At 35.9% G+C, this 25,591-nt stretch overlaps 1 protein-coding gene across 1 annotated transcript in view; it reads left to right on the top strand.

The window, feature by feature from the left end:
- Positions 1–25,591, top strand: part of SLC15A5 (solute carrier family 15, member 5) — a 102,264-nt gene that overhangs the window by 62,254 nt on the left and 14,419 nt on the right. Inside the window, exons 6-7 of the mRNA XM_011990831.1 lie at positions 4,131–4,319; positions 11,657–11,788. Of these exons, the coding sequence (XP_011846221.1) occupies positions 4,131–4,319; positions 11,657–11,788 (321 nt within the window). The remainder of the gene's footprint in view (positions 1–4,130; positions 4,320–11,656; positions 11,789–25,591) is intronic.

Raw genomic sequence — 25,591 nt, 5'->3', positions numbered from 1 at the left:
TTCAACCCCTTGCTTTCTGATTACATCATGGGAGTCCTGTTGAGTGTAAAAAGGTAACTGATAATCCATTCTTCAATAGAGTTGACTTGTCACATGTTTTATTATCCTCTATCTCTTAAAATATTCAGTGTGGTCATTTATTTATTTATTTATTTATTTTGTGTGTGTGTGTGTGTGTGTGTGTGTGTGTGTGTCTTACTGTGAACCTGGGCACTTTTCTTGGTAGTAAAGACTAATAAACAAAACAAACTTAGATCCAATTCTTGTGAATCTTCCAACTAAGTAATTGAAATACATGGTACAAATGAACACACTAAAAATATTTCGTTTCAAATTGTAGTAAGTATAGTGAAAAAATGGATGTTACAGGATCTAATTTAGATTATAAAGTACATATTTAAAAGAAAAAGAGGCATTAGACAGGTAAAAAGCAGGGGACAGTTTCAGACAGCGTGAAGAGCAAATCAAAGTCCCTAAGGTAGAAAATAAAGAGTTCAAGATATTCAAGAAAGACAAAGATTACTGTGGCTGAAACCTGGTCAGACAGTAGAAAGCAGCAGGCAATTAGACTGGAGTAACAAGCACAGGCAAGATCACACGGGCCATGTTAAAAATTATGGATTTCTTCTTAACTGTGTGGATACCCATAGAAGGAATTAAGCTGAAGAGTAATATTCAATTTACATATACATAAGTTCAACCTGGCTGCCGGGTGCTTAATAGGTTAGAGGTGGACAAGAGTGGAATCAGGAAGACCAGCTAATATGCTACTGCACATCATCTGAGTTAAAAATGAGAATGGCTTGGTTTGGAATGATGACAGTGGCTATGGATAGAAGCAAACTGATTTATAATACACAGTTGACCCTTGAACAATGCAGGGGTTGGAAGCATCAAGCCCCACACAGTAAAAAAATTACGTGTAACTTTTGACCCCCAGTGACCTTAACTACTAATATCCTACTGTTGATGGAAAGCCATATTAATAACTTAAACAATATATATTTTTGTTATATGTATTACATAGTGTATTCTTTATAATAAAGTCAGCTACAGAGAAGAAAATGTTATTAAGAAAATCATATAGAAGAGAAAATATATTTACTCTGTATTAAGTGGAAGTGGATCATCACAGAGGTCTTTAACCTCACTGTCTTCACACTGAGTAGGCTGAGGAGGAGGAGCAGGAGGAGAGGTTGGTCTTGCTGTCTCAGAGGTGGCAGAAGTAGAAGAAAACCTGCATGTAAGTGTACCTGAGCAGTTCAAACCCATGTTGTTCAAGGGTCAAGTGTATTTTGGAAACAAAATCTACAGAACTTAATGATGTATTTGGAGGTAGGGCGAAGAGAGGGGACCACAGATGAGAAAGAGATCAGAAGAGTGAAGGAGAAGAATTAGAGAGAAAGATCAAAAGTTCTACTTTGTATATCCTCCTCCTTGAAACCTTTTCTTACACATGACCTATCTTTCTGACCTTGCTTTCAGCCATTTTACTTCATTGTCTTGCTCCAAATGCAAACATGCTTGAAGGCAGTGCTTAGATATTCTCTACTGTCCCTCCCCAGTCCTCTTTCAGTTTCACCTGGTCCTAAACTCCGACTCTAATCCGATGACTCATTAGTTTTTCTCTCTTGATTCACCCAATTTTCTGGGCTATGACACATTTTCAATTGTTTTCTGATCGTTTCTCTTTAGATGACCCCTTTGTACCTCCAACTCAATTCAAAATTAAATTCATGTTTTTCCCATATCTACTATGGTTCTTGCTTATATTACCACTATGGTTCTTGCTTATATTACCACTACCATCTTTCCGGTCACCTGGATTCACATTCATCACTAACTTCTGCTTCCTCCTTGCTCTTTGCTTCAGTTGCTATGGTTTTATCAGTGTACTCTATTGCATTTTATGTTTCTACCTTCCTTATATTTTCCTGAAGTGAAAGCCCTGATTGTAACTTAAGCCCCCATTATGCTTTACCCGATTATTTTTATCACTTCTATCTTCCTACCTCCAATATCTTTCCTATTCCACGAACCAGCACATGACCTTTAGAGTAATCATCCTAAATAACAATTGTAATCATTTCACTTGTGTCTAAAATCTTCAATGATTCTATTATCTTCATTCTCTTATCTTCAGAGTAATTTTCAAATTTCTTAAAAGTGTATTAAATGCTTCTTATGATCTGACCCCAATCTATTGTCTACCTTGATTCCCAAATAACTTGAGCATATCATCATCCTGAAAATCTGTCTGATGCTCTCGCAACACTGTCCCCTTGCTCGTGCCACGTGTACTGCCTTCACCTTTTCATACTGAAACTCTTCTTTCTTAAAAGCATAAAATGATGTCTCTCACTTCTCCAACTAGCAATAAGTTCTTCTCCTGATGCTCCCCAATACAATATGAGTCTGCAATGGAATGGACCTTTTTCATCTTTCATCCCCCACGGTGCTGAGCATACTATCTTGCATATAACAGGAACAGAGCAAATATTAAATTGAATTGACATATTAGCACGCTTTCTGATGAGTTTGTAATGTGTGCAATAATCTTGATAAATGTGATTATATAATGAATTTGGCCTTAACGTCAGGTAATATGTGAAATGCATATTTTTTATGTGAGCTGTTTATAGAAGCAAAATCTCTACTTTACTATGAATAAGCCTCTATAGGCCTTAATTTAAAATAGTAATAAATTAAAAATTCCTCAAATTTTTGAACTGAAGTTTATTGAGGTTTCCTCCTTTGTTACACCTTTGATTTCTTGGGGACCCTGGAAAGAACAGTCTTTATGAATATATTTAAATTCTGAGATATAATCAAAAAAATTACCTACCAGTTTCTCTATCAACCAAAACAAACACTAAGCTATTTAAACATTAGATTGATTTTTCTGAATTGAAAGCTTTGCCTTATCTAAAATTTTATGCAAGTTAGCAAAATGTGACTATCTGTAAATTTCAAATAAATTCCATCAAGTTAAAGTTTGCCTCCACTCTAACAACAGGATTAAATCCAGTAATATGAATGCTAAATGGAGAAATGGAATGGTTAGAGTAGATATAGACTCTGTAACAAATTCCCTACTCAATTTCAACAAAAAACTTCTAGATAATTCCTTAAAAGTAAAAGGAAGAGTTTGACCACTATAATTGTTTGCATTTACACTCTTCACTTAGCTAATTTACCTCTTTAAGAATTTTTTTCTAAATGAAAGTTTCTAGTCCATAATTCTCTAATAGCTGTTTTACCTTCTCTGTGAAAATTAGAGAAATGACAGACAACTGAGGATCAATAATACCTTAAGTTTATGTCAAAAACATGTTAAAAATAATAATTAAAACTATATATAAAGATAATTTTATATTTGAACTTCCTCCAAATCACTTTTGACTAATCTTTCTTATGAAAGTTATCTAGGATGATATCTCTTATCTGGGAATAAAGGTTTTGAAACATTGCTTTATCTTCAATAATAATTGCTACTAATTCAAGGGATCTGTATCTGCAGATACAACCAATCTTGAATAAAAAATAGATGGTTGCATCTGTATTGAACATGTATGGACTTCTTTTCTGGTCATTATTCCCTAAACAGTATAGTGTAACAACTATTTACATACTATTTGCATTGTATTAGGGATTATAAGTAACCTAGAAATGATTTAAAGAATAGGGGAAGAGGAGCGTAGGTTATGTGCAAATAAATACAAAGCTGTTTTATATAATGGACTTGAGCAGCAGGAATTTTGGTGTCTTTGGGGTCTTGGAACCAATCCCCAGCAGGTATCAGTTGTCTTATTTAAATGTCACAAGCACCCTACAAAGTAAGCGTCATTAACCCCACCTTAGAGTTGAGAAAGTGATAATGAGGTTACATTACTGACTTGAGATCCTAAAAGCCGGAAGTCAGGGAATAGGAAGTCAACTCAGTCGTTTCCGAGGCCAGAGCCTAAGCACTGGATGGCCGGACAGCACAGTTCACTGGAGTCTGGATATCCCGAGGGCAAACAAATGCTGAGGAAACATCTAATGTCAATGGGTAAGAAATGTTACGGCCTATTACATGAATCTCTAGCTCTTCGTTTAACTTTTTTTTCTTTTGCATTATTTTCCTTCAGTTGCTGGAAATCTTTTTGCTGCATTGTCTGTGATGATAGCTGGCTTCTTTGAAATACACAGAAAACATTTCCCTCCAGTGGAGCAGCCCCTTTCAGGAAAAGTTCTCACTGTTTCCTCCATGCCCTGTTTCTACCTGATTCTTCAGTATGTTTTACTTGGAGTGGCGGAAACACTGGTAAACCCAGCTCGTGAGTAAACACTTTTTCAACTACTGTTAGAATGCACTGAACCTTTACACAGAACACATCACCTCAACCAGAACAATTAAAGTGGTAGGTCATCTATTCACCCCCTAGAGAGTTCCCACAACACTTCAAGCAAATTTATCTATTACTTTCATTTTCACAAACATTTCATTTCTCCTCATTCCTCTACCATGCACAGAACAATTATCAATTCTGCCTGGATGCAGATGGAACAAAAGGTTTTTAACCTGGTAAAGGCAATAACCATTTTGTCAGACACACCACAGGAGGAAAACCTCTGCTAAAACCCAGAAGACAACTCCAGAACACTAAGATGAAAACTCTCTTCTCTTCTCCCTTCCCTCTTCTCACCTCCCCTATTCTCACTCATAGATAAACTCACAGGCCGGGCCCGGTGGCTCATACCTGTAATCCCAGCACTTTGGGAGGCCGAGGCGGGTGGATCACGAAGTCAAGAGATTGAGACCATCCTGGCCAACATGGTGAAACCCCGTCTCTACAAAGAATACAAAAAATTAGCCGGGCGTGGTGGCAGGCGCCTATAGTCCCAGCTACTCGGGAGGCTGAGGCAGGAGAATCGCTTGAACCCGGAAGGCGGAGGTTGCAATGAGCCGAGATTGCGCCACTGCACTCTAGCCTGGCGACAGAGTGAGACTCCGTCTAAAAAAAAAAACAACTCACATATATACCCCTCCAAAAATGACACTTAATGTTCTTTGAGAGTATATAAACATGCAAATGAAATGAAAATTTAAGCCAATTTTCCAGATAACTTGATGTCTTTGAATTAAATTACACTAGATTAAATGAGATCACTAATGTTTCATAAGACAGGTTCAAAATAAGTTTATTAAATATCAAGTGTTTCTGAATTATCTAGATTGCTTATATTAATTAAACTAGCCACTTTACAATTTATCACAGTATTTCAGTGACTTCTTGCAATACAGTAATGTGTGTGTACATATATTTATCAGTGTAATTGATTACATCTGTTTCTATCCTCCTTAAATTTTCATGTAGCAGGAGTCCTGATTGTAACTCAAGCCCCCATTATCCTTTATGGATAATATTTTTATAACTTCTAACTATCTTCTGACTTCCAATATCTCTCCCATTCTATCAGCCGGCACATGGATTTTAGAGTAATCATCCTAAATAACAATTCTAACCATTCCATCTGCGTCTACAATCTTCAATGATTCTACTGTCTTCAAAGTTGTTTCCAAACTCCTTAAAGATAAATATTTAATAAATATGTATTTATACACATACATACTTATGATACCAAGGCAATTCATTAAACAATGAAAATAAAATTAAGTTGGAGTATATTCATACATATGTGTGTCTCATGTGTCTCAGACTTCTTTTTATAATTTTATATCATTTCATTCCATATATTTTGCATACATAAATTACTTTATGTGATTTTATATTGGGGACCTCACTGTTCAACATTGCAAGGAAGACAAAAGAAGTGTAAAGCAATGCTACTACACAAAAATTTGTGATGTTCTCTGATGTTATTCCCAAAATTGTGTTGGAAGTAGTCAGCCACAATTTTCTGGGCTGGATTAGAGTAAATAATGAGTAAAGGTAATTAGTGACTATGTGGAGGAAATTGTTAGCCAGCTTAGCGATAGTGGTTCAACCTACAGAAGCCAGAGAGGTACAGAAAAACCAATGACTGTGAAAAAGGCAGATCGTGTACTATACATCACTTACTCCACCACTCCTTGATTTACTCTTCAGGAAATCAGGTCTAACTGAAGTCTAGGTCACTTGACTCATCTGCTGTTGGGGTCATGGGCCAGGGACTGAAAGAATTTGATCTGCTATCTAGCTTTTCCATTACTGCCTACATAAACTTGGGAACTCATTTAACCTCCAATCCTCATTTTTCTGATATTTAAAATAGAAATAATTTTATTCTTCTTTATATCACAGCATTGATAGGGTAAGAATCAATGGGAATGAGAGTCTACTCCTTGAAAATCAGATGACGTAAAATATGAAAGGGTATTTCGAACTATAAAATCAAGTATTACCCTTCTGGGAGACAGTACAGCATAGAGGTTAGGCGCTATGGTCTTAAAGTCAGACAGACCGGAATTCAAACGCAGTTCTATCACTGACTAACTCTGTTTGGGAAAATCATTCCTCATTTCTGGGCTTTTCTCATCATCTATAAAACAGGGAGTGGTTCAAAGGACTAAGTGGAAGATTTTATGTAAAGCAAAAACCATAGTGCCCCGTGTATAGACAGCATTCAATAATTAGCAGTTATAATGTGTTGTTATCATTACTAAAAGTAATGGCAAAAACCACAATTACTTTTTCACGGACCTAATATTATTATCATGTTTCACATGAATTAATAGTGTCAGACTTAGAACAGAAGTACAGGTGTCCTGCTCCCAGTTCTTTCTGCCATAAACCACCTGGCAGCGTAAGCAGAACTGTCTCTCACTTGAGTCATCCTAGATCTGTCCCTTTCCTCTCACCTCTCCTCTCCAATCCAACAGCAAGTCCTCGTTTTTACTCTGAAATAGAACTTAAATCTGGCCACATCTCACTATCCCCTTTGTTCTCCTCCTGGCCTACACCACCATCATCTCCAGCCCCAATTTGACCAGAGCCTCTGAACTTTTCTCCCTGCTTCCCTTCCTGCCCCGTGAGTCCATTCTCTTCAAAACAGCTGTGGTGTTCTCAAAACATAGGTTCTGTCGTTCCCCTGCTTGAAATTCCACAGTAGGGTTTTAGAGATAAATTATTCACAATGGTGAATAATGTTCCACACTATTTGGTCTCCGCAAGTTGTTCCATCTACATTTGGTTACATTCTGTCCCTTGACCACATCCCAGAAATGTGTGTGTTTCTAAGTTGCCAGATTTCTGTCTACCCCAAGGACTTTCTACTTTCTTTTTCCTTTATTGACAATTCCCTTTCCTCTGTTTTCAAATGACTGGCTTCTTCTCATTATTGAGCTTTCTCAAAGGTCATCTCTTTGGAGGGGCTTCTTTGACCATTCCATCACTTTCCATGTAATTACCGTGGTTTTTTTAAATAGCTCTTTTCATAATCTGAAGTTACTTTATTTATATTTGTACTGCCTGCCTCTCACTGTAAGAATATACACTCCTGATGTCAACGTATGTTTCTCCTTCCCAAAAAGTGCATGTACAAAATAAGTGATCAGTAAATACATTTTGTTTGAAGAAACAAGTCAATGAAGTCTATGGCTATTTCTATATGGTACAATAAAAATACATTATTCAAAATTTTGACAATGTCCTAAATTGATGGCACTGGGCAAGGAAACACAGTGAATTACTCCATAAATGACAGTAGACATAGTCTAACCTACTAAGACATGTTATACATTGGAGATGAGCTCGAAAAAAAAAAGCAGTAGAAAACATTTAAAATTATGTTTTAATTGTAGTAGTGCACACCTCATCTGTCTCATACCCTATGTTTGTTTATTAAAAAAATACTGTGTGGGTGTCTACAATGTGCCTAATACTGCTCTCGAAGCTTTAGACACATCAGTTAAAAAAAAATAAGACAAAAATTTCTGCCGTTGTAGAGCTTACAGCATTTCTGTGGTTGAGTAGTAGAGAGTAAGTTGGGAAGAATAGAAGGCTCTAATCAGAGAAGGGTACACAAAATTGTGATTATGGAGTGGGTACAGTTATTGATCCAAGACATGGCTTTGCAGGCCAGTCTCTGTTACAATTACTCAACTATGTCATTGTGGTACAAAAGCAGCCATAGACAACATATAATAAATGAGTGTGGCTGTGTTCCAATAAAACTTTGTTAAAATAGGTGACAAGCTGAATATTACCTGACCATAGTTGGCCAACCACTGGCTGAGGTACAAGGCATAGGTCATGACCTTGGGTGTGAGTGGAGTGGAAGTTAAGGTAGACTGGAGATCAAGGACATTGGAGGTCAAGGAACGGGACAACCAAGATTGAAAGGATGGAAGGTGGGAAGGATGATCTATATGTATAGTAAAATTGCCAAGCATTGAGGCAGGAGTAGTACCAGAGACTATGACAATGAGAGAGGAACTGACAACTTTGAGAAAAAGAGGAAAATGTCCTATAGATTGGCAGATGACAGCATGAAAGAGAAGTAGATGATATAATCTGATAATATAAGGTTCAAAGCTGAAGTTTTTTTAGAGTTAAGGGAGATATAACGGTCTAAAAATGGCAACAGGATAAAGTTCCGTTTTCTGGGACTGTGGTACTTCTTCTCCACATGTTCAAAATAACTTTTCACCAAACAAAATAAACACGTTTCAACTGCTTAAGAACAACTAGAGTAAAAGAAATTTCCAGCAATAAGTCCCCAGTACCAGGTGCCTTAGGAAGGTGGTTATGGCCCTATATTTTGAAGATTCCACATATGCTGTGATGTGGCATCTTTGCAAGCACTAACCAGCTACTACCTAGAGGCACATTTTTAGCACTCATTGGCAAGAAGACCAGCTTTCACATACACATTGAATATTTTTTATTGTGTTTTCATAGTAAAATGAGAACTTTAGTGACAGACTTGTTGATATTATCTACATTGTAATGGGCTAAAAGGAGTATCTCGGAGCTTAAAAAAAATCAAATTGATGATCACTAAAGTTTCAAAAGATCAGAACATGCAAGTAGATGCCTAAAAATGAAGATTCGAGGACTTGAAAAGCTAAGTCCTATAAAAGGGAACTGGAAGCTTTCAAAAACAACTAAAATGACACCAAAGAGAGATTAACCAGCAGGCAGAGAGCTGGCAAAGTGTGTTCATGAATTATATACCATACCAGAAGTTCTAGCAAGAGAAAAGCATAGGATTAATAATTAACTAGCAAGGTAATAATGGGCTTGTATGTTCTGCTTTTTCTTAGTGAAAGAAATAGGCCTATTTACTCTTTCTGCTCATTACTTGTCTCCTTGTACTTATGGAAAGGAAAGTTTACAAGCCAAATCCTTTTTATAACTGTGAATCATTTATTCCCAAAGCCTATTCAGACTTCCTCTTGTACTCCTATTTGGACCTTTCTGAAAATACTCCAAGGCTCCTGCTGGTGATTGGTACTACACAAAGAGCTGTGTTACCTTGCCACCAATATTTGAAGCCCTTCTCCACAGTATTTTACCTATCACCATTATTATCTTCATCTCCAATCAGCATCTGTGGGAAAAGTGCACATTTAGCACTGCCCTTTGTATTAAATCATGTGCTGTTTCTGCTGCAGAGTTTAAAGTCCAGGAAAGATTAAACTGATGCCTTTTCCCACCTATCAGTTCCAGCACTCACCACTTTCCTGAAGCACAAAGCGGGACTCCTTTAAATGTTGATGGGATAAATAAATCAAACCATAGGGAGGACACACGGAAAGTAAAACAGAAATTTTACATTAACGAAGGAAGAAGCATTAATACATTTACATCATGTGTTAGTAAGATCATGGAAAAGTTCTGGTAAATGCAGAGTTTTGCTGTGGCAAAGTATTAAAAACAAAAAACACAGAGGTAAGTATTCCAGAGAGGAGCGGGAGGAGATAATAAGATCTCCTACTTCTCATAGAGAAGGAAACTAAAGGTTTAGTGTTTACAGTACAGTCATGCAACATGTAACAACATTTTGATCAATGATGGATCAGGTGTATGACAGCGGTTTCATAAGATATAATATCATATTTTACTGTACTATTTCTGTGTTTAGATATGTTAGGATTCACAAATACTTACCATTGTCCTCTAATTGCCAACAGTATTCAGTACAGTCACATGCTGTACAGATTCATTGCCTAGGAGTGATAGGCTACCCATATAGCACAGGTGTGTAGTAGGCTAGACCACATAGGTTTGTGTAAGTACACTCGACGATGTTTGCACAACAAAATCACCTAATGACACATTTCTCTGGACATATCTCCATTATTAAGCCATGCATGACTGCACATCTGTTTTCTATCATCACTTTTCTTTTTAAAACGAGCTGTAATATTTATTTATGATTTCATTGTGGAAAGATTTGCAAAGCACAAAAGAGTAAGAGGAATATTAGAAATCCAGTAATTCAACCACTCAAAGCTAAGACTGTTAATATTATTTGGTGTATTTCCTTAAAAATTTTTTGGCACACATTATATTAGAGATTAGTATGATAAACTCTCCTGTATCCATCTTCTAGAATCAATAATTTTCAACTCATAGCCAAAACTTGTTTCATCTCTACTCTCATTCACATCTTTTTTCCTTCTTGTTGTATAATTTTGAAGCAATCCCAAATCTCATATTATAATAAACATCAAATATTTTAAGACATATCCCTAAGATTGTCATGCATTTTAATATATTATGTTTATATGGCATGTACAAAACCTCATATACTTATTTTCATCTATTTGATTTCAAAAGAAAGCTATTTTTTCAATTGAAAATTAAAAAATTTTTTTTCGTGGTTTTTTTAACCTCTTGTTACCATCATTACTGGCACCCAAAAAATGACTTGGGAAGGAAAGATAACCACTTTGGAGACCCAATGCTTAAGCTATTGTCTCTCTCTCTGAGCACCTCTCCTGAAGTGAGATAATGCATATTAATGGCTTTGTAGAGTAGGAGCTACTTAGTTTGATAAGATTAATACTGTCAAAAATGCCTAACCCTTATTCAGGACCTACAAGTCAGCATTGGACTAAGCACTTTACATGTAGTATTGCAGGTCAGTGTCCCAGCACCTCTGCAAGTGAATAATGATATTATTCCGATTTCATAGAGGAGGACATTGAGGCTTGGAAAGTTTAAGTCACTTACCTAAAATCACAGAGATAGTAGATGGCTGACATGGTATTTTAATACTATCTTGTCCAACTCCAGAGCCCATGCTCTTAACCTTGATGCAAATTTTATACAAGTTTTCTATAAGGAACCTAATGAATTACACAGAATCACAGAATTGATAGATTGTCATATTATCTAACAGAGGCCACACCTCAATCCAAAATTTATCAGAAATACTCAATTTGGAGTGAAATTAGGGTGAATACATTAGGACACTCAACTACTAAGTAATCAAATTCTTCTTGTAGCTGGGTCAAGGTATATTTTGTCATATTTTATTCCTTGAAGACATCTGTAAATTGTATCACAGTATATCTTACTATAATAACCTTAACAAAGTCCAACCCAAATTTTTACTGTATCAGTAAATTTTCTTTGATATATGATCAACATCAATTTGAACAGTCTCTATGAAAGAGTTTTCAGGAGGAAGTTCTAAATTCTGACCTCTCTTTTTCTCTCAGTCTCTGTAATATCATACAGATTTGTTCCAAGCACCGTCAGAGGAACCTCCATGAATTTTCTGACACTGTTCAATGGATTTGGCTGTTTCACAGGGGCACTGCTGGTGGAGTTGGTATATCTCATCTCAGAAGGTAAAAATAGGTTCGTGGCATGCTTATATACATTGAGTTGATGACTAGGGAACGGGGAGACCAAACCTTAAGAGAGGGGCTTTGCCAGTGCAGTCTTTTTTTAATTGATCCACTTTTGCAATTAAGATAGAATTAAGATAGGAAATACACTCTTGCTGTATTCATTAATTTCTGGGAATTGTTTTTCTTTTGATAGGAGGAGGTAATTACAGAATGTCATGCTGTCCTTAGTGTATTTTAAAACAAACTGGTCATTATATTCTTATTAGATCTTTCAATGAGGCCATATGCAATAATGCCTCACAGCTGACATAGACAGTCTTCAGAAAAAGTAAGACCTGTGTAAATATAGGGGATAGGGTACCTGAATGATCTTTTCTTTTCTCATGATTTGCCACAATTCTTGTCTATGCAATCAAAGAGAAATTGTGAATTGAATAATAAATGATATTTTAAAATTTTCCCAGTAGAGATTTTGGTCAGGAGAAACAACTAATCTGAAAAATTCAAACATTATTTGAAACATTAAAGTATCTACTAAAGCAAATATTTGATTAAAGCAAATTTTAAAGAACTACTCTTTGGTTGCATGTGTTGAAAAAATAACAGCCAGACAGGATGACAATAATGATCAGCCATCACAGTGAAATGACTTTGGCTGTATTTTAAATCCGGACTTTTGAAATTTTGTTCTAAAATGTTAATATAGCTTTAATTTAATTTTAATGTATGTTTGCTTATTTTGTGGAAATGATCACAAATGTATTCTCTACTTTCAAAAATACTTATAGTTGTGCACTGAAAATGATGTAAAGAAAGTGTTAGTTTCTATTCTCTTATAACAAACAAATCTAATTTACCTGCTTTCAAACCATGGAAAAAATCAACTTCTATGAATGAGACACTCCTTTTAACACTAAATCTCCATTCAAAAAATATTTATCAAGGACCCTCTCTGTTCCAGGCACCATATTGGGCACTGGTGATACCATGGCAAGCAAAATAAACACTTGCAAGCCCTTAGGAAATTTCCAGAGGTACAAGTAAGAATGACATTAAAAGTGAGAAAGTCAATGATAGATATAATAGCAGAGTTCCTGGGGAGAAACCTACTAATCCTTGATTGATGACTGACAAGGTCAAACTCTGCCCTTTCCTCAGTTATCTGAGAAAATTAAGATGAACTGTGTGTTGAGTATTTACTACGTACTAGGTCGTGTGCTACATGGAATTGTGTGAGATATGGTCCAGTTCTCAAAGAACTCAAATTCAAACTGCGATAGCTAACTGTGTGAACGGCGGCAAGTTGCTGACTTCTAGTACTCAGATTCTTTGTACATAAGCTAGAGACAAAGCACTGACATTAAGATTTTGTAAGATAATCTTGCAAACTCTTAACATATATTCACACCTGAAACATTTTCAGTGTTGAATGTGTTTCCTTTCTTTACGTTACTCAGCGAAGATATTTCCAAAAATTTGCTAAAACAAAATTTCTAGAATCAAATCACATTTGACATATACATGAAGAACTGCAAAGTCAAATATTACTACTAGTTTATCTTTTATATAAATTTCAATGTTTCATATGCATGCTTAAGCAACTTACCCAGAGTTAGACAAAACATCCTTGGCTAAGTTCTCTCCAAGGCTACCTTCACTTTTTTTTTTTTTTTTTGACATAAAGAGTCTCACTCCAGAGGCTGGAGTGCAGTGGCACGATCTTGGCTCACTGCAACCTCCACCTCCCAGGTTCAAGCAATTCTTCTGCCTCAGCTTCCTGAGTAGCTTGTACTACAGGCACCCGCCACCACACCCAGCTAATAGTAGAGATGGGGTTTCACCATATCGGCCAGGATGGTCTCGATCTCTTGACCTCGTGATCTGCCCGCCTCGGCCTCCCAAAGTGCTGGAATTACAGGTATGAGCCACCACCCTTGGCCACTACCCTCACTTTAGATACTAGCCACAAGTTTGGAGATTCCTAGGGCTGTCATCACCTCTGACAAGCTGTCTATAAATGTGGGGATCCCCACAGACTCCCTCAGTATGATAATTTGCTAGAATGATTCATAGAAGTTAGAAAAGTACAATACTCACAATTACAGTTTATTATGGCAAAAGAATATGAATCAGAATGAGCTAAAGAGAGAGGCACATGGAACAAGGTCTGGGAGGGTTCCAAAAGTGGAGCTTCCTTCATCCTCAGGTATGCACTACCTGCATCAATATAAGAATAATGCCAACTAGGTGAGCTCACCTGAGCTTCACTGCCCAGCGTTTCTATTGAGACTTTATCACATAGGCACCATTGATTGAATCACTGTGAGCTCAATCTCCATCCTCCTTCTGCTCCCCAGAAGTTGGGCTGGTATATGTGGCTCAAAGCTCGAAATCTGATTACGTGGTTGGTCTTCCTGGCTGCCCACTCTCCATTCCGGGTCATCTGATTAGCATAAATTATCTATGGGCCCTCTCCATTCTGAGTTGCCTCATTAGCATAAACTATCAGGTGGGGCTGAGGGTCCCACCATAAAAAACAGATATTCCAACCACTCAAGAAGTTGAAAGGATTTAAATTACCTCCCAGAAATCAATCCAAGCAAATGTTTTAATCACACAACTATTCTTACAAAAGCATTTCACTGAAAATCTAAATTTTTACTGGCAATCTGTATAGTACAGTAGGAGCTGTTACATGCATTATTGCATTTATTACAACAACCTTATATTATTATTCTCGTTTTTTAAATGTAATGATTCAGGCAGAAAAAAAATGAAGTCAAGTTCTCTAGTCATCACAACCGGTAGCTGACAGAGATCTAATCCTCTTGGCATTCTGAAACCAGTTCCAACATTGATTTCAATACACCAAGGAACTTGTAGGAATCCCCAGATGTAAAGGTTTTTAAAGACTTCTGTTACTTTTGCAATATAACCTCCGTGGATGGACGTCTGTATAATATTGATAATATTCTAGATACAGTACAAAGGTGCAGAAACAAAAGTTTATATAATTTTGGCACAATTTGGTGCCCATGACAGGAAATTTACCAGGGACACATGGTAAGGACATCTTAGCAAGATGGGTTGTGGGGTGGAGCACTTTCTAAACTGTGCTCAAGAGAACACCATTTAAATTACCACTAATCAATTTAAGCTACATCTTTTAAGTGTATTCTTTCCAGTTAATAATAATAGTGTGTTATATCAAATTATAATCCCAATAAATTACAATCATAGAGTTGAATGTTGCCTTAGATCTCAACTAGTCTAACACTGTACCAAACACAGAAAATGTAGTAGGATAATCTAGTGCTGAGAAAAATTCTCTACTTTGAGATATAACCTGAGTGGGCCCATCTAGTGATCACTATGTTCTACAGAGTAAGTCCGATTCTCCATTCACATAGCAGCTCTTCAAACATTTGATAAATACTTGGAGAAATAATATCATATAGTGGTTAAGAGAATAGGTTCTGGAGTCATACCACCTGAATTTGAATCCAGGTAGTCTAGCTATGTGTTCTCAGTTTCTATTTCAGTAATGACAATAAGTAATTCATTATGTTGTTCTGAAGATTAAGCAATTAATATGCATAGTGTTCAATAAAGATGGCAATCATGACCCTTTCTATTTTATAGACAAACCACCCCTGTCTTTTCATATTGCATGATTCCTTGATTTTTCACTATCAAGGCCCCTCCATCCATTAAACAAACAACAGCTTATCAGTATCTTTCTTAAAATATGGCTTCCAAAACTGAAGATAATATGAGTACAACCAGGGTACAAAATGGGTACAATCAAGATAAGTATGTTACTTTTATCAACCTGGACTCTCTCTCTCTCTCTGAATGTCAACAGCGATTTTGTTGACTTTTTCACAGTTGCATCCTGCTTATGGTCAATTAAAACTTGAAACTTTTTTTAATTTTCAGGAGTTGCTTTCAGCTCAGTTCTACTCATCACAGTTCTTTTTTCTAATTAGATGCAGCACTTTATTTTTATCTTTAATAAATGTCAACCCATCATCCTAAGTAATAGACATTTTTGAAAATTGATTCTGTGTCATCCAGGGAATTACTAATCTTTACTTGCTTTGTGTCATCTGCAAATTTGGTAAGCAAGTTCCTAGACTTCTTCCAGGTAATTGATAAAATTTTTGAATTGGACAGGACCAAAAAAGAGTCTTACAGAAAATTCCTAGACCCCATTGCAAGTTCATGACAATCCATTAATCCTCTCCTTTTGGATATAATCAGTTCCCAATTCACCTAATTACTATCATTCAGCCCACATACTTCTCCATCATTCACTAAATGACATCACAGGAGACTTTTCATAGGTTTTTCTGGAAATAGGATAAGTCTCTTTGTGACAATCCCTTTAGCCATCAGGATAGTATTCCTCAATGAAAGAAATGAGGTTCATTTAGATGATGTGGTTATAGTAATCCTATACTAGTGTAACAAATAAAGGCCCTAAAAGAGAGTGGCCATAAGCATGACTTTGGGTAGGTCAGTATTATACCCTCTAAAACTGGGTTTTCTTAATTAAAAAAAGGAAATTTTACTTCACTTTTCTCAGAGAGGATGAGAGAATAAAATTAAATAAGATATTTGAAACTTTTCTCTGCCAGAGATTATTTTTAAATACAAAATTGTCATACATTATAATGGCTCATTTGGCCAAAAACAAGATCAGTCCACTCAAACAAACAGACCAATTTTTTTGACAGAAGTGACCATAATGAAACAAACACTATAATTATATATTTAGGCACCCTATATCCTTCAGCATTTCTTTTAGTATATAGGATATTTTCAACCTTTAAGGATTCATGTCAGCTGAGCATGTGTGCGTGTGAGTGTGTGAGAGTGTTAGGATACGATTGGAAAAGAAGATCAGCTATCACAGTCTTCCAGTCTCCAAGCTGCATTAGTCATTTTTAGCACCATGATGGAGAATGGTGTGAATGCGGTAAATTCAAAAGATTTCTCAAAACTTGACTGTGCAGACAGATAACTGTTAGAGTGACATTTTCAGTACAAGTGAGAAAACTGATCCTTCTGGGATCTCTAACTCTGAGTGCTTTAAAGGAGAAGATACAAGACTAAACTCATCCTCCTACACTAATCATTTCAGGAATAGTTTATCTAAAAGTAGCAATGCTAATATAAGGGAATGAAGAAGTCAGTTAAACTGCTTATTTCGACTCTATCCCATTAGCAACAAGATCAATTTCCTCACACTCCTGAATTTGAACTTACCTTTTCATAAAAAAAAAAAAAAAAACCAGAATTCAGTAAAAAATGACATCTTAGTTATGGACATGCAGGTGATTGAAAGATCCAAAGCAAAATATTTAAGACAAAAAGGGATAACTGGGCAGAATCAAGAGGTCAAGTAGTATATCTTCTTGTCCCTACAAGTTCTTTCTCCTCAAAATTCAGGAAAGGGGCAAATAATGTAGCCGTTTAATTTCCATCAAGAGTATTTTAAATTAAAAATGAGATCACCTGAAAGACTCATTTAAATATCTATGATTATTGAGGCCACTGGCAGTTATGTCAGCATGAATCACTGAGTCACTCTTGAAACAGGAATTTGCAGTTGCAGCAAACTTGAAAGAAGAAAATATGCATCTGGAAAAGTATTCCAATTCCATTTCCTGGGCTCATGCCTATTATCTAAGAGATACGCTTCTTCAAATTCAGATCTATGCCTCAGGTCCAACTTCATATGGGATTTGGGCTTATAGATTTTTAGATTCAGAGGGGAAAATAAGTGGCCTACTGCCATAATTCACCCTTAGCCAGGCCCATACTCTACTTGTCAACTGGTTTAGTGCCAGTGTTCCTGTAGCTAAGTCAGCAGGGCCCCAACAACTCCCATAGGCAAACCCTGCTCTTGGTCCTCAGTCAGAATTTGAAGCAAAGCCCCCCTCATACAATGGTTTTATGTATTTCAGATACAATTTATTCTATATCCTTAACTTTTTACTCCACAGAAACCCCCAATGCTGCACAGAGGACTTTGAGTTTATAACAGCATCAGGAAAGAGCCAGCTTTAGACTGTGGAAAGCAACAGTCATTGCTGTTGGCTCACGAGAGGTAGAAAAGGCAGACATCTGAGTCAGATGAACCTGAATTCAAATGCAACTCAGCTCTCAATGAGCTCCTAGATCTTGAGCTCATCACTTAACCATACCGAGTCTCAGTTTCTCCTTCTCTAGAATGGAGTCTGTTTCTCTTTCTAGTCTTCACTAGTAACTTACCTTTCAAGCTTTTTATGAGGACTAGAAGAAATAGATAAAAATCACCAGCTAAATGCAGATGCACAAAAAAGAATGATTTTGTTGTTATCTTAATTTGAGTGGGACCTCAACATCTTCCAAGTGGGCTAGATGTATTATAGATATGATGTTTTGGTATGGCACTTAATTCTCCAGAAAAGAATAGATTCCATATTTGCAGAGTTCAGTTGTCCTGTTCAACTTCAATTCCAGGTAGAGACTGGGAGGCGATGAAATTAGAAAGTGCTCTGAGATTCTTCTTGGCCTCATGTACCCATGTAATTAATGGAGCCTCCTACGCATGGCAAATTTGTAAGTCTAGGTGGAGTTACAGACACATGAACATGCACACTAGGAGTACCTGGAAATGGTATTGAAGCTGAAACTAGAAAGATGAGTGCAATTTAGCTTGGTAAGCACAGGAATGAAGGATTTCTGGTACAGAGCACATATATCAAGGCCCATAAATAAATAAATGATAGGTGCATAAGAGGAACCCAGAGAAGGCCAGTAAGCTGAAAATATTCAAAAAAGGAGGAAATGGCCTGAAGTCACATTGGAGAGTTAGGTAGGGGCAAAACCACGTGGGACCTTTTAATACAGGGATTTTATGTTTACTTGAATGTTATAAGAATGATAACATTCAAAACACCAATGACCTCCTGGTGTTTGGGGAAGATCATTATGGATGCAGTATGATTTTGAGGAAAGAAAGAATAATTTGGGAAAAACAAGGAAGTACAATTGAAGTAATCCACATAAGTCTGAAATAGTAATGAACTAGAGAGGAAGTAGGTAGATGAAGCGAAGTGAATGGATATAAGCTATATTTTAGACGTAGAATCAGTCTTAGCAATGGCTTTGAGAAAGTCAGGAGACAGTAGGATGCAAGAGGGAGGAGGTAGTATCAGGAAAGCATCCCAGGTTCTGCCCATGAGCTCCTGGGTGGGCAAAGATTCCATTTACTAAATGGAAAAAACTGGAAGAAGAACAGACTTTAAAAGTTGCCATCCATTTGCTTTTTAACACATTGTTTGACACACTTGTGAGACATCCAAATAGAAATATCTGGAGGCCAGAAAAAAAGGTCTTTGTTAGATATATAACTATGAAACTCTATGGCACAAAAACAACGTTTGAAATCATGGTAGTGAATGAAATTACCTAGTGTGAGTATTAAGAATGAGGAGAAAAAGAAGCCCCAATATTAGAGGTTGAATGGAAAGGAACTAGTTTGCCACAGAAAATACATAGCAGTCAGAAAGCTGGGAGAAGAGAATTATATATGTATATATACACACATATAGGTGTGTATATGTATGTAAATATGTATATGCATATATGTATATTCACTGAACATAAGAAAGAAGATTTCAAGCAGAGAATGGTAAATTGTGTCAAATGCTACTATAAAATCAAGTACGATGAAGAATGGAAGGTATTCATAAAATTTAGCAACACTATGATACCTTTAATAAGAGCCATTTCAGTGGTGAAATGAAAACTAGATTGAATTAATATCCAGTAAATGAAAAAAAAAAAGCCTCATGTTTAAAGAACTCTTTTGAAGAACATGAAACTGAAGAAGATTTAAGAGAGAGAGTGATGGCTAGAAGGGGATGTGGGTGGAGTTGCCAGATTTAGTGAATAAAAATACGAGATACATAGTTAAATTTGAATTTCAGGTTAACAAATAACTTTTTGGTCTTTAAGAATATCCTATGCAATATTGAGGACATACCTCCTTATACTAAAAAATACATACACCTTCTTATACTAAAAAATAATTCCTCATTCTGAAATGAAAATTTAAGTGGGAACCCTGTATTTAAAACCTAAGGTGTGGGTTCAAGATATTTTTTTATTATTTTATTTATTTGGGGGGGGGGGGTTTAGAGATGGGATCTTGCCCTCTCATCCAGGCTGGAGTGCAGTAGCAAGATCATAGCTCACTGCAGCCTTAAATTCCTGGGCTCAAAGGATCTCCTGCCTCAGTCTCCAGAGTAGGACCATAGGCACACACCACAGCGTGGCTAATATTTTTTTCATTGTTTTAGAGATGTGGGTCTCACTAGGTTGCCCAAGCTGGTCTTGAACTCCTTGCCTCAAATGATCCTCCCACCTCAGTCTCTCCAGTAGATGGGAATATAGCAAAAGCCACCACACCTAATACTTTATTTCTGAGAGACATTTGAGTGTATTTTTCTGATAAGAATACCTGGTGTAAATGGAGAAGTTAAAAATGCAAGACAAAGAAGAGAGAATTGATGGAGCTAAAGACTTAAGGAAAGGAATGGAGGACTCGGTCAATGACAACCCAGAGAGAGTGACTTCTTATTGGAAAGTGGATACTTCTTTCCTGCACTGAAACAGAAGAGAGAAAGGAGAAGATAGGCACAGGTGCACACAGATGCATAGTTCTTATATTGGGAAGATCCTGGAGCCTTCCTTTGGAACTCTCCATTTTTTTATGAGGTATGCAGTGAGCCAACTGTGAGAGCAAAGGGAATAGGATGAGAATGGGGAGTTGGAAGAGCAAGGATTACAAACTTATTATGAAGGTATGAAAAGATGATTTAGAAGACAAATGTTAAGATCGCTGGTGGTGGCCGGGCACAGTGGCTCACGCCTGTAATCCCAGCAGTCTGGGAGGCCGAGGTGGGCAGATCACCTGAGGTCAGGAGTTCGAGATCAGCCTGGGCAACATGGTGAAACCTGTCTCTACTAAAAATACAAAGATTAGCTGGGAGTGGTGGCGTGCACCTGTTATCCCTGCTACTCGGGAGGATAAGAGAGAAGAATCACTTGAACCCTGGAGGCAGAGGTTGCAGTGAGCCAAGATTGCACCACTGCACTCCAGCCTGGAGACCGGGCAACCAGAGCAAAACTCCATCTCAAAAAAAAAAAATCGTTGGTGGTGTTGAAGGCCCCAATCGTGTTGGTGATCATGAAGAGTGATCCCAAACTACCTAAAGCATGAATTTGCCCAGTGATATTCAGAAGCTCAACGCAGGCATAAAGATGTCTCATAGATTTTTAAATAGCCTAAAGAGCACAAGACACAGGATGAAAGGCACAAACTCTACTCTTAAAGTAATTTGGGGTAAAGGTTTATTTTCCTCCAAATATGCAAAAGATAAGAAAGGCTTTCTTCTAAAATTATGAAATTAATATATCTACACTATTAGTAGAGTTGCAAATGAAGAACCGACTGTATAAATAAGCAGGTTCTGGGCAAAAGTCAGTGTTGTTATATCCATGAAATTATTTATATTCAATATTTTACTATTTTAAATAACCCCACTTATAGACTGATTAATTCAGTCACAAATACATATTGGGTTCCTACTATGTGCAAGCACTGCTAGATGCTGAATTAATAATACCAAGTCTGATGTTTAATTAATAAGAAGAACCTTATAGAAATATTTGACACTCAAATTAATATCAGATATATTCATTTGACTAATGCTATTACAATTACAGTTCATAGCTAATGGCATTATCAGGCTATTATCACAAAGCATTACCTCTCTTCTAAAACTCATTTCCATGATAATTCATTGAAATCATCATGAGAACACACTATCTTGATGGGTTTTTACCTCCCAGTGCTCTTCAAGAGAATGAACTCACCCTTATAAGAAAGCTGGTTATGCCAAATATCACCCATGCCTGTTCTCTCTGCAGTTCAGGTGAACAATGCCTAGCAATTTCCCTACAATTTTGAAAGACACAGTGTTCCTTCCTGGAAACAGCAGCCTGACTTAATTTTTATCCACAATTCCCAAGATCTGGAAATGCAAATTAAAGTCGTGATGCAGGCATTATTATCTAGAGCAAAGTATTGAGCATGTTCAGATCTGAGGCCCAATCTCAGTTCATCCAGTCACTCAACAAATATTTATTCTGTCCCTTTTCCATGACTTTAGGCAAACGGTTCAGCTGCTCTGCCTTTGTTTCCTTGTTTATAAATTGAGGGTAATAAAAATTTGAGTCCTTATTAGATAAATATGAAAAACTGGTAGAAAAGTCAAAGTTAGAATACAGTGGTTAGGTATTATTTCCTTCAGGTATCATGAAAATTAATGTGTTTTAAAAATTAACTCAGGTAGGAGAGCTATGAATCTCAAATGAAGCATTTAAATCAGGTTACTGAAAGGAGGAAGGAAAGAAATTAACATTTATTAAGTGTCAGTTATATGCAGACCTTGCTATATGCATTTCATGAAGATATTATTTCATTAAATCTTCACAACATTTCTTTGGAGGTAGATATTTGTAGCCCCATCACATATAAGAGGAAAATGAGCTCAGAAAGTTGCATAAGTTGTCCAAATCACATAGTAATGGTGGATTCCTGATTCCAAAGCTCTTTTTACTACACTAGTTTTATTTCCTGTGGTACAGAGGCACATCCACCCTGGAGACAGACTGCAACATCTTTTTAATTGCACCCTTTTTCGCTCCCAAGCAAAAAGCACATAGTGAAGTAGAAGGCGTGCCTCAAATAAAGCAGATATAAAATCCATTTCAGTTTTGTCTCCACGATTTTGGACTTTTGCTAGAACACCAGCACTACAAAATAACTTTAAAAAATCTAATGAAGTCTGAGGGAAATAATTGCTCACTGTCTCTAACTATCTTTTGAAGAGATTCCAAAAGGCACATTTTAAGATTTTCATAGTTCCATTACATTCAAAATAAAACAGTAGTTTGTAAAGAGGGGAAATATTGCATCTTTCTCCAAAGAGAGATAACAGAAATCTGCCTTGAATCCAAAGCAATATGCTATAGCACTTAATGCCACATATACTTGAAGTATCCAGTAAAGCTCTGATTTTGGTGGGAGATGGACTGACATATTGCTGAAGTGAGGAAAGGTGTTTATATATGTATACATATATACATATATATGCACATATATATGTGTGTGTGTATATATGCACCTTTCCTTTCTTATGGTATATTTAGGTTATTTCTAATTTTTCATGCTATAAATATTACTAAGGTAAGCATCCTTTTCTATAATCATTAAGTACATAACTTATTCCCTCCTTAGACTAGAATCCTGGAAATGGGATTATTCCTTCAATGAGGATAAATATTTTAAATATTTTAAAGACTATTGAGAATTAAAGCAAAACTGACTTCTAAAAGACTGCAATTATGTGCCATTGTGAAATGATAACACTTGCCTCAAGATATGAATTTCAGTCCTTAGCATAATATTTTGATCTTTGTCTATTTGATTGGAAAAAGTTATATTCCACTTTAAATACTTTAATTTGTATTTTTTTAGAGTGTAAAATTGAAATACTTAATATTTACAGAACATTTTTATCTTTTTTATGATGTGCTTAATCTTGGCCTATTTTTCTTTGGGTCTTTTTTTGTCCATTTACATATGCTTATTATACTTTAAGAACATTATGATTTATGTCATATTTATTGCTAGTATTTTCCCAGTTTTAACTCAACATTTTATTTCATAGATAAATTTATTTTATACAAGTTTTGCTGCTATATGTAATCAAATCTGTCCACCTTTTTCATTATGATTAATTTCATTGCATATATGGTTGTAGAATTTTAATGGTTTCACATTTTGGATTAATTTTATTATTCATGTGGATTTCATTTTGGTTTCATTAAAGAAAATACTTATTTGCTTCAAATAACCAACATTCACAACAGTATTTAATATACGTTGTGAATAGTTGGTTAAACTTTAAATATTTCCCAACGATACAGTAAGTGAAATGAAACTAATCAGTTTTACATATTTTAACATATTTTTAGGTGATCTTGGGACTGTTTCAGGGCTTTCTGGCCTGTTCCCTTTAGCTGCCTCTTTATTTTAGCTTAGTATCACTCTCCTTTTAATTATTATAATAATTTTATGATATATAGTGCATATCAGTTATTACTCATACTTATCTTTTTGGTTATTTTTTATGAAAACCATATTCTCTATGGCTTATACTTCTAGATGAATTTCACATTTTTATTATTTTTTTCTCCAATTTTTTTTTTTTTTTTTTTGAGACAGTGTCTCGCTCTGTTGCCTAGGTTGGAGTGCTGCAACCTCTGCCTCCCAGGTTCAAGCAATTCTTGTGCCTCAACCGCCTAACTAGCTGGGATTACAGGCATCTGCCACCATGTCAGGCTAATTTTTGTATTTTTTAATAGAGACGGGGTTTCACCATGCCAGCCAGGCTAGTCTCAAACTCCTGACCTCAAGTGATCAGCCCACTTCGGCTTCCCAAAGTGCCGGGATTACAGGTGTGAGCCACTGCACCCGGCCCCCCAATCCTATTTTTATTTTAATAAAATGAGTAAAACTTGTAAGTTAATTTTAGAAAAACTAAAGGTTTTGCAATAGGTAGTGGTCCATCCAAGTATATAACATACTTTTTAAATTTAATATTTCAAAGTTGAGTTCAGGAAGTTTTTTTCTTCATATATATCCTGATCATTTCTTGTTGAAATTATCATAGACATTTTATACATTTTTCCTTTTTGCTATTTGAACTGAATCATTTTCCCTCATTACAACTCACTGAGGTGATCACTGTTATACAGGAAGATTATTACTGTTTATTGATGTGTATGTCTTCATCTGCATCCAATTTCATAAACTTAGTAAATTTATAAGAGTATTTCAGTTGATCCTTTTGCTTTTTCAGCAAAATTAATCTTCAAATACATATAATTTTTATCCTTATTTCCAATATTTACTCCTACGCTTTGCATCTTTCTCAGGACCCAGAACTTACAGGGCAATGGTAATACCAGACGACAGTCACATTATATCTTGCTCATGATCTTAATGAGGACATCTTTTATTTTATTAAGTATATTTGCAGGATTATAAAGGATATTCCTTAAAGAATATTCCTTATTATATAAAAACTTTATTCTTGTTTTCTAAGAGGTAAACAAATCAGTTTAAATTTTATCGAATGTTTAAGTAACTATTAAGATCACCTTATGATATTTCTTAATCATAAGAAACTGGACCTATCATTAGGGTGCATTTAATTAATAAATTTTTCAATATTAAATCATCTTTATATATGTGCAATAAACAATACTTGTTGGCAATTATGATTCTTTCACTATGTTCTGGAAAGATCCAGAGAAAAGATCTATTTTTTCTGTGAAAATTAAAAAATGCCTAGTATCTTTCTTTTGTTCTTAAATTGCATGTTATGTTTAATTGACAAATAGTAATTGTATGTATCTATGGGTACAATGTAATGTTTCAATACCTGCATACATTGTGGAATGCTCAAATCAGTCTAATTAACATATCCATCACCTCAAATAATTACCATTTCTTAGTGGTGAGAACATTTAAAATCCACTCTTTTAGCAATTTTGATATATACAATACATTATTATTGACTATAGTCACCATGCTGTATAATAGATCACCAGAACTAATTCCTCCTGTCTAACTCAAACTTTGCACCTGTTGGCCAACATTTCCCCTTCCCC

This window comes from Mandrillus leucophaeus, unplaced genomic scaffold (assembly GCF_000951045.1).
Source record: "Mandrillus leucophaeus isolate KB7577 unplaced genomic scaffold, Mleu.le_1.0 Scaffold383, whole genome shotgun sequence".
NCBI lineage: Eukaryota > Metazoa > Chordata > Mammalia > Primates > Cercopithecidae > Mandrillus > Mandrillus leucophaeus.
Note: the sequence above shows the minus strand (reverse complement) of the source record. Positions and strands in the feature narration are given on the sequence as shown.